This window comes from Meles meles, chromosome 7 (assembly GCF_922984935.1).
Source record: "Meles meles chromosome 7, mMelMel3.1 paternal haplotype, whole genome shotgun sequence".
NCBI classification, from domain to species: domain Eukaryota; kingdom Metazoa; phylum Chordata; class Mammalia; order Carnivora; family Mustelidae; genus Meles; species Meles meles.
The window spans coordinates 50944854-50955583 of record NC_060072.1 but is presented as its reverse complement, the minus strand read 5'-3'; the positions used below and the strand labels follow the sequence as shown (position 1 = coordinate 50955583).

The 10730-nt window shown below is 40.3% G+C and overlaps 1 protein-coding gene across 2 annotated transcripts; it reads right to left on the bottom strand.

Annotated features, from left to right (window-relative positions):
• Window positions 1–1611: 1611 nt before the first annotated feature.
• On the bottom strand, window positions 1612–6357 carry LLPH (LLP homolog, long-term synaptic facilitation factor). Of its 2 annotated transcripts, none has more exons than XM_046013684.1 (3): window positions 6262–6357; window positions 4653–4872; window positions 1612–2308 (listed from the first exon to the last, which is right to left on the bottom strand). In XM_046013684.1, exons 2-3 carry the CDS (start codon window positions 4855–4857, stop codon window positions 2130–2132), a joined length of 384 nt encoding a protein of 127 aa, XP_045869640.1. In that variant the 5' UTR covers window positions 4858–4872; window positions 6262–6357; the 3' UTR covers window positions 1612–2129. The 2 variants fall into 2 exon arrangements, with proteins under 2 accessions (XP_045869640.1, XP_045869641.1); XM_046013685.1 differs by having other exon boundaries at window positions 6274–6357.
• Window positions 6358–10730: the final 4373 nt, after the last annotated feature.

The window sequence follows — 10730 nt, the reverse complement described above, 5'->3', positions numbered from 1 at the left end:
TATCTGAGAGCATGTTTCCAAAGTACGTTTTCCAAGAGTGCAGTTTTGATTTATCATCTTAAGTGAAATCCCGAACAGACAGACACATTTCGTCATTGGACAAACATCAGTGAATGTCCTAATATCAAGAGGCCCTGGATGAGAGTTCAAAGCTGTTACCACTGGAGTCAAATTAGAAGTTACCCACCACAGATCACACGACCATATCCCTGGTATTGGTCTCTGATGTCAACTTCAAGAAAATCCATGGGCACCTGGGTGACTCAGTCATTAAGTGCCTGCCTTCAGCTCAGGTCATGACCCCAGGTCCTGGGATCGAGCCTGGCTGTAGGAAGACTGCTTCTCCCTCTCCCACTCCCCTTGCTTATGTTCCCTCTCTCACTGGTCTCTCTCTGTCAAATAAATAAATAAAATCTAAAGAAAAAAAGAAAGAAAAGAAAATCCAGCTACAAAATACCGGACAACGCTGCTAAATTTTAAGTAGGCATCAAGTGTGTATCATCATCAATACGGTCAATTCCTATGATGGCGTTAACAAATAAATGACTAGTATATTTAGGCTGATATTGCCATTGGCTTAGATATTGTTAGCAACTTTTTTTCACGGATACGTATGTATTTACTTTTTCCTCACAAACTATTTGTTGCGCGCAACTACACCAAAAGGCAAAAAAAGGCCACGGGTAACATTTTCTTCCCAACTCTTTTCTATTAGCTTTGAGAAAAAATCTATTTTAAATATTTAAAAACTATCCACTAACCTTTTGGTGAACTAATCACTGAGTAAATTGAGAAGAGTCTATTATATAAGATAATCTATATAATATAATCTACTATATAAGATTTTACTGGCACTGAATTTTATCTATTCAAATCTCCTCAAAGACTTCGGTCATGTCCTTCTATTCCTCTCTATGATGGTGTCATAACCTAGCAGCGTGCCTGGCATGAATCTGTGTCTTGATGACTAAGTGACTTTATTCTAATAAATTTCACTTTTAACTTGGTTATCCTCTAAGCTAACAGCCTCTTCTGAGTAGATGCCCAAAACCTCCTCGGTCTCCTTCCCTGTGTCCTGAGCACGTGGAAAAGTTCCTAGCACATAGTAGGCATTCAATCAATGTTATTCCAGTGAACATGTAAGGATGGTTAAAAGGACTACAGTAAAATTTCAGAGGGAATAAAAAGTTTAAATTCCTTAACTAAAAATAAATTTAAATTAAGGGTGAAATTAGTAAACTGTAGCAAGACATGACTTAACAAGTCATTTCATTTTACCAACATTTCCGACAGTATATTCTATCCTTCAGAACACTAGTTTGAAAGTCAAAGTTGAACAGTTTTCTCGACTATTAGATCTCTAGAACTATACTAATACTTTCTGTGAATCTTCAAGTATGTAGCATTTCCCAAACTGATGGGACTATCGAATGTGTTTCTCACCATGCATTCAGAAAAACTGTGTCTGAGAAACATACTCTGGGGAATGCTGTGTTATATTAGGCTACATAATATAAAAACTGAAGACCATTAAACTAGTTTCCAGGATATTCTATCTCCTGAACAGATGGAGCATACAAATTTATAAATGTTAATACTCTACACAAAAACTTCAGTTTTTTTAAACAATTTAATTGAAGGTGGTTTTCTTTACTACTAGAAACCTTGAAGGATAGGTGAAAGAAAAGCTCTTTAGGGTCTTGACAAAATATCTTTTACTCTGAATTAAACAAAAGCAAAACTCCAAACAAGCAGTGCTTCTACTCACATTGTATTTTAAATTGTATAAAAGTTTTCTTTAAACCTGAATCACCTCAAATTTGTCAGTCTTTTTTTTTTCATCTTTACTGAGACCAAATAGTTACAGCCGCAGTAACACTTGAGAGAATTGTGGTATCTGGGAATCCCTCCACACTGGACAGCATCCAATTAAAGTACCAGTGTAGCTCTTATTCATCAATGAGAATATTTTATTCAAGATCCCAAAACAAAGTTGAGTTGAGTTTGAATTGAAGAACAAGGTCAAGTTAAATCTGGAAACAAAGTTTTCGCTTGGTGGAAGTTGAAATCCATGTATACATTCTAATTAAAGACCTGTCCCATGTAGGAGTTTTCAAGTTTTTAATAGTCTACCAGGCCAAACCCTTGGCCGCCTTTGCTGCTTTTGCTTTGCTTTTCCCCTTCCCTTTTTCTCGCTTTGCCTTCAGCCTTTTCCTTTGTCTCTGGTTCATCCATATGGGGTACTGTCCATGCTGGTCTAGAAGACTCTTTTTGTTTCTCTTAATTTCAGTCTCCATTTTCATGTCATCTGAATAAGAGACAGAAAACTATTAATGCTCATCAATGAGGAAACAACCTTATGAAAATGCATGTTAAGTCAATAAGAACATGAGACTTGAAAGTGGTCTGAAACTACAAAGGAAAAAAAAATCCCTTTTTCTGTGGAGCACTCACTAACACTGAAAACTTTTCACAGCACATTCAAGGGACTCGGACATCCTCCCATGTATTTGTACAACCATGAAAGACATAAAAAGTACTTATAAGGAACCAGAGATGTCATTTAGTCACTAAGAAACTTTCTGAAGAATGTGTCATGAGTGTCCATCTTTGGACTAGAAAAGCTAAATAGGAAACATGCATTTAGGCTGTGTAGGTTTGTGTCACTGCATGAAAGGTAAGTGTATGGCTATGAGCATATGTGCGTTAGAAGAACATTTCTCAGATTAAGTGCTTTCCTGAGCTAAATAAGACAGTTGAACTTATTAAGAGCAACCATGCGTTTAATGGACAGGCCTTAGATGCAAATGAACTATCAGGAACGGCTGGCCACTTCCAGAGAAGTGTACTTGGAAGGAGTGGGGTAGTAAGCAACAAGCCTGTGATGACAGAGATGGGCAGATGACAAAGAAAAATCTGGATGGGGGGGCTTGGCTGGCTCAGTCAGAGGAGCATGTGACTCCTGACCTCAGGATCCTGAGTGTAGAGATTACTTAAATAAATAAAAACTTAAAAGAAAGAAAGAAAAAGAAAACCTGGATATACGGGTGCCTGGCTGGCTCAGTTGGTAGAGCAAGTGATTCTTCATCTTGGGGTCATGAGTCTGAGCCCCACACTGGGGTAGAATTTACTTAAAAACAAAATTATATGAAAGAAAAGACAGGAAAGAAAGGGAAGGCAGGGACAAAGAGAAAGAAAGGAAGACCTGGATATACACTGGGCTGAGCCTCTTTCTTACCCAGAAAATACGCAGAGATCCAGCTCCACTGAACAGAAGACCTGGTAGGAAGCTCGGTGCGGCCACGCTGTGGTACATCTATCACCAACCTTATCTGCTGTGAATGGTTTGCCCAGAATGTCCCTCTCTGGGAACTTACCAGGGTATATGGGGTCTTCCATGATCTCCACTGCCTGACATTACATTAATTCATTTATCTGGTTTACTTGTGGTCTCCTCCGATATAATGTAAATCACATAGGGATGGAGGCCAGTTCCCTTGTATTTATCATGTTTCCTCAGTGCCTAGAATAGTGCCTGCTACAGATCAGCCATTCAATAACTAGTTGTTGAATGATTATTTTACGTACTACTCTAGGTTCTGGGGATAAAATGGTCCAAACGGGCTGTCATGGAGCTTACGATGTTCTGTTGAAGGGAACATAACAAAGCAAACTGTAGCCTGTGTTAAGTGAATTTAAAAAAAAAAAAAAGTACCAGAACCAGATTACGTAGGACCCGGTAAGCTCTGATGAGCACATGGAAAGACAATGAGATGTTTTAAGCAAGGAAATGCCATAACTTACGGTAGGTGAAAGAAGTCAGACACAAAAGGTCACATGTTATGTGATTTCTTTTATGTGAAATAGCCAGACCATAAATCCATAGATACAGGAAACACATTAGTGGTTGCTAGAGACTATGGGAAGGAAGGAAGAAAAAGACTGTACAGGGTTTCCTTTTAAGGTGATGAAAATGTTTTGGAAAGAGGTGATAGCTGGCCAACATCATCAATGTACTAAATACTACTTACTGTATACTTTAAAATGGTTAATTTTATGTTATGTGACTTTTACCTCAATGACCAGAGAGCCAGTGGGTAGAGGCAGTGTACATACAAGGAAACACAAGTGTTAAGAAGCTTCAAGGAGAGCTGAATAAAGCAAAAGACTGAGAAATTTGAGATCAAGGGGAGGATTTTTCTTTTTTTCAGAAGGAACATTCCAGAACACAATGGTTGAAGAAACAACCCAGGGGAGAAAACAGATTGATAAACAGGATACATGCGGACAGCCTTTGAATGGAGAGGATTCAGAACACAAATAGAGAAACTGGCCTTTGAGAGAGTATCAGCAAGCGGGAAACGTCTTTGATTGGAGGGCTGAGGATCGCTGCTCCCTTCCTTGGACACCACATAAACCTACTTCTATTTTAAGAGCCTGATTGTCATGCATGTTTATTTTAGTTTGTTGGCTTTAAAATAGTTCAGCATAGACTACCTAGCGGGATTATAAGCCTTTAAAAAATTACATGGGCATGGCACGAGGCTTGTACGAAGCAAGCGCAGCAAAGAACGGAAGGCAATCAAAGAGGGAAAACGTCACAAAAGAAAATTGATAGAATTATTATTTTTAAATGAAGCATGTAAACCCACCTTTTTCATCTTGTACCACGGACTGAGTTTTCTCTTGACAATGTTTGGGTACCACCACAGTTGCTATCTCTTGAACATCTTTCATTAAAACATCACTATCTATTTTAAGAATACTTTTAAGTCGGCTGAGTTCCTTTGGGGCATTCTTTTTTCTCTTTTCTGCACGCATCTTCCTCTTCCACTTACTCCGTAAACTTTTAGCCATATTTTACCTGGAAAGCTAACAGAAATACAAATGCAAAAGCAAAAATTTGCTATTAAAGAAAGAAGAGTAAATCCTTGGAAAACCAGGTCAAAAGGTATCTCTACAGAACATGAACAAATGGAAGGTAAAACTCCTCACTCTGTTCATGATTTATGATGGCATAATGAATTATGTGAGGGTCAACATGTCATATAGAGCCGTTAAATAACAAGAGCACCGAATTAAACTCCTTGTGGCCGCTGGCAAACTCTAAGTCAAGCCAATTTCTGAAAACTCCTGGAATTTCCATACAAGATGCAAAAATTTAACTTCCCCCCAAATGCAAAGAGCATCATCAATTTATATTTATACAACAACGTACAAATTACAAAATCGTTTTTTTTGGGGGGGTGGGGAGGGTTGTATATTTTTAAAGTAGGCTCCATGTGCAGCTTGAACTCAGCACCCTGAGATCCAGATCTGAGCTAAGATCAAGAGTCTGACTTATCTGACTGAGCCGCCCAGGTGCCCCCAAAATGTTTTTATAAATATTTTTAAACTTGATTTCCTCCAAGCCTATAGGATATCCCACCTGTCTTCCTCATTATCCTCCCCTCAATTCAATGTAGCTATTTTAAGCTTGTCTATTTCCACTCCTGCTGTTCTTCACCCCTCAGCCTCAGCCCTGAATCCTCCACAAAGCAGTTAGTATGAGTTTTTCTTTTCTTGCTTTCTTTTTTTTTTTTTTTTAAAGAGAGAGACTAAGAGTACCAGCAGGGGTAGGGGCAGAGAGAGAGGGGGATACAGAATCTTAACATGATCTTCCCAACGCTTGCACCTTCACTTAAATACCTCAGAGAAAGCTTCTCTGACCCTACCCCTATAGATTCCCCTCCTTTTATTCTCCACCATATCATCATTTTCTTTCCTCTTAAATGGAATCTGGAGTTATATTCTTTATTTTCTTTCATTCCCGGTGGACTGTGGGCTCCACGAAGGCAGAAGCTAACTAAATAGACCTTGCTCACCCTTGGATCCCCCAAAGCAGTGCCCATTTGTTGAATGGCTAACTAATGGAGTACCAGTTTTTGGACGTCAGCAATCACAACTCACTCTGTTCCCCTGTCTACAACAACCCAAAACTTCGAGGGGTAGGTATAGAAGGGTTGCGGTAAACGGCCTTGAGGGCGCAGATTAACCTAAGCGAGACCACCTAAGAAGGAGGGCTCCACCTCGCGAAGAGCACAGGGAAGCCGGGGGCCACCACCAAGACCACGGGAGACCTCGTCCTTGAAACAGGTCTGCGTCTCCCCCGGACTCAGTCTTGCCCAGAGACGGCCCACGCTTGCGACGAGATTTTCTAGGGGCAACGGGATCCAGCGACAAGTTCCACAGCCCACTACACGGAGAAAGCAGAGAACTCACCGGGAAACTCACCGACAATACTCAGAAGCACGCTGACCGGAAGCCTGCGCACTTCCGCCTTCCGGCAGCCCCTTCCACAAACCGCAGGGAGTCCCGGGCGGGCGCACTGCACGCCGGGAGCCAAAATGCCCCGGAAAGCCTCAAGAGGCGGGGTCTCCTGAGTCCGGCGCTCGCGTACTTCCTTTGATGGGCGGGCGAGTCTGGAGCTTGGCTCCTCCCTTGTGGGTTTCCAAGGGGGATTTGGACAATGCGTAAAATAGCGGTGGAGGCTGGGCGTGAGCGGCTTAGCTCGGACCCCGACAGCGATCCTGGCCAGGTGACCCTGCCTGCCAAAGAGTGAGCTCAGAGCCGAGCTTCACTTGGCAGGTCCTGCGTCAGATCACGTGTTCTTCGAGAAGCGTTATTGAAATCATTTTTGCTGAAAGCCCTTAAATTTTCCCATCTGGGGTGATGATCTCGGGAATGTACCATTTGTCAAAACTGATCAGGAAACAGAGGGCAAGCTGAAGACAAAGCATAAGCCGACACCCTGCAATCTCACCTCCACTCCTAGATGGGAAACGTGTGACGTTCTTCCAGGAATTTCCCAACTGTTATTAACATTAGTGTTAATACCTTGCTAGAGGGAAGAGAACCTTAAATGTCAAGACCTTGTTATCTTGTAGGTACTTTAGAGGTCCGTCCTCTTTAGCATATCAAAGTTCTTTTGAAAACTCCCTTTTCCTTACTACCTCCAGGTCGGGAGTATATATGCTCCTCAAGACAGTGTGTGGTGCAGCAGCTCTTTCTGCACACAGGTCCTGTCCCCGTGCTTTAATAAAACCACCGTTTTGTACCGAAGACGTTTCAATAATTCTTTCTTGGTCCTCAGCTCCCGACTCCACCCCACCAAACCTCACCTACATTCCCAAACCACACTGTTAGTATATTTAAAAATCTTTAATTCATTCCCTCATTCCTACATGAGTATGCATTCTGTGATAGGCTCTATGTTGGTTATACAAAGATGACTGAAACTAAACTACGGGCTTCAGGAAACTTTAGCCCCTGAGGGAGGGTCGAGGCTTAAGAGTCACTCAGAGCTCTAGCCGGAAGAATCCCCTGGGACCCCAGGCACAGTGGGGAGCCTTACTGGAAGCACACTGGTTGCTACACAACAAGCACCAGCCAGTAGGGCCTCTCCCATGGAACGCCCAATCTGAATAATCACTCAGTGAGGACTACAAAGGCTTTCTGGGATTAAGCTGGTGACCCTATGATGTCTAGGTGGTAGACATATAGGTGGTGGGGACTTCAAGGCAAAGCTCTACAAAGATGAACATACCTCTGGGAAAAGAGGATTGGGGATGGGTGGTATGTCAGGGCTGCACAGCTATTTCTTATTATAGAGGGCATAGCACTTTTTTTCCTAATTGCATATGTTTATTACTTTGATTAAAACACACTCTGTCATCAACCTGCTCTTCCCTCCTGTACTCACTGGTACCTGTATCTGGACTGGTCTTTTTTCTTCTCACAGAGAAAGTAGTGTTTTCCTGTCTCATTATCTGTGGCCTAGATCAGTAGTTCTCAGACTCTGCTTCACTTTGTAATCACCTGAGCCATTTTTAAAAATCCAACTGTCAGACCTCACCCAAAGTAATGAAATCAAGTATCTGTGGGTGAAGCTTAGGGACTTTTTAAAGTTCTACAGGTGATTCCAGTGTCCAACAAGTTTGAGAACAAGTAATCTAGATTCTTGCTAATCTGAGGTCTACAGAATAGTGGTATCAGCACCACTTGGGAGCTTGTTAGAAATGCAGAATGTCAGGTTGCACTCCAGACTTACTGAATACATTTTAATAAGACAACCCGGGGATCCAGGTTGAAGTTTATGACTCTTTGGTCTGCATGTCACCCCATTCCTTCTTTTTTGGGTATTTCATCACTGCTCCTTCTCCATCTATCAATTTCTTCAACTGTCTCCACTGAGTCCTTCTCCAAACACATTCAATTCCTTTATATAGTAAAACATAACAAAAAAAAAAAACAAAAAGAACAAAAACCAAAAAACAAACAGAACAAAAAAATTTGAAAACAAAAACTCTAGAGTACTCCCTGTATTCCACTTTTTACTAATTACCTATATTCCCTCATTTGCTTCATAATCCATTTTATTGAATATATTATGTACACATTATCTCATTTATTTTGGATCCAGTTGTTTATTCATTGCAATCTGGAATCTTCTACCATGACATGGAAACTCCTCTTCAAAAACAGCCAATAAATTTTAATGGACTAAAATATTCTTATTTTTACTATGTGTAACATTTGAAACAACTGATGTCATTTCATACACAGCCCTTTTAAGCAGTTACCCCTCTAACTTCATGATACTGCTGGAAAAACACATAAGCAGGCTCTCATTGATCTTGATTGCTCTAAATTCTAGGTTTTCTCCTGCTTTCCCTTAAAAAATTAAATGGTATCTTGTAAATATGTTTCAATGAAAATAAAATCTACAATACCAAAAAAAAAAAAATGAATAAGCAAAATTCCTAACTGTTCCAAAAAGGCCCACAGCTGGCTGCTGACACTACTAATCCCACAAAGTGCATCAAGTGGATCAAAGTGTGGTGTGAGGAGGCCTGCAGGAAAAAATGTAGGCAGGCAGGCAGAGTCCACTGCTCCTTTCGCAAAATTACATTCTGTACAAACAGTTCTCAGATACTGCTCTTTCTGTTTTCCTCCTACTTCTGGCTATACTTTGTACCTTGCGTGTGGAGTTGTTGATCACTCTGTCCAAGTCCTGCTAATTCCACTTTTTAATATATTTCTGGAGTCTGCATATTTTCACCTTTACTTTTTATTAGAAATTGAAGTTGTATGTACCCTTTATCCAGCAATTCCACTCCTAGGTATATCCCCCTGTCTAGGCAAACTAGTATCTGTGCACACTGTAAGACATATAGGGACAAACACAGCAGCACTGATTTTGCCAGTAAAAAAGAAGGAACCCTATAAAATTCTTCAACAGGAGAAAGTACGAATAATTATGGTTCACTGACAAAATATAAAAGTCTGCATCAGTGTTTCTCAACCTTCTTGGTCTTGTGATCTCTTTATAATCTTGAAGTTACATCATTTGTCACATCAGAAATTAAAACAATTTTTAAAATTTAACTCCTTTAAAAAAGATAACTGAATTACATGTCTATATTATTTTTATTTAAAAAAAAACTATTTTCAAACCAAAAAAAAAAAAAATTTAATGAAAAAGAATGGCACTGTTTTACTTTTTTTTTTAAAGATTTTATTTATTTACTTGACAGAGAGAGATCACAAGTAGGAGAGAGGCAGGCAGAGAGAGAGGAGGAAGCAGGCTCCCTGCTGAGCAGAGAGCCTGATGCGGGGCTCGATCCCAGGACCCTGGGATCATGACCTGAGCGGAAGGCAGAGGCTTTAACCCACTGAGCCACCCAGGAGCCCCTTGTTTTACATTTTTTAAATGTCAAATATGCATTTGCTTATTTACTATCTTTAGTCACAATTCAGTGCATCCTGCTTTTGGACTGCCTGTAAGAATTAATAATAGCTGACACTAACTAAGCACTTAGTTTATATGACACATCCATCTCAATTATTCCTTACAGTAGTCCAGTAAGGTAGGTATTATGACTCTCATTATAAAGATGAGGCAAAAGACCTATGAAAGGATAAGTAACTTGCCAAAAGTCACATCACCAGTTGGTTGCACAGTAAGGATTCCAATTTAAAATCTCTCACCCACTATGCTATGTTAAACTTGAGTATAACACCATGCAAATGAGGATTCAACAATTAATTGATAATGATGGAGTCAAATTTGCATCTAAAATTCACCAAAGGCTAAATCTATATTATTAATTTATTTCAACTTAATAGCTGGAGAATGATGCTTAGTGGGTGTTATGGGCCGAGCTGTGCTCCTCAAAATTCAGACAATGAAGTCTGTCTTAGTTATTTGGGCTGCCATAACAAAAAACTAGAGCTAGTTATAAACAGCAGAAATTTATTTCTCACAGTTCTAGAGGCTAGGAAGTCCAAGATCAAGGTGCTGGCAGATTCAGTGACTAAAGGCCCTTTCCCCAGTTTGAAGACTGTGTCTTTTCACTGTTACCTCATGTGACAGAAAGGGTGAGGGATCTCTGTGGGGTCACTTCTGTAAGAGCACAAATCCCATTCATGAAAGCTCCATCCTCAGGACCTAGGCATGACCCAGAAGACCCACCTCCTCATACTACCATACTGTCATTAAGTTTCAACATGTAAACTGGTGAGGGGGCAGGGGAAGAGATAAAAAACATTCAGACTGTTACAAGGTCCTAAGCTCTAGTATCTCAGAATGTGTCCGTTTTTGGAGACAGGGTGTTTAAATAAGTAATTAAGGTAAAATGATGTCACTGGGGTAGGGCCTAATCTAAAATGACTTGTGTCCTTTTAAGAAG

Coding starts and splice junctions, on each gene's coding strand:
- LLPH (XM_046013684.1), bottom strand. CDS start 4,857: ATGGCTAAAAGTTTACGGAGTAAGTGGAAGAGGAAGATGCGTGCAGAA. Junction 2,309..4,652: donor CGTGGTACAAGATGAAAAAG/GTGGGTTTACAT, acceptor TCTCTTATTCAG/ATGACATGAAAATGGAGACT.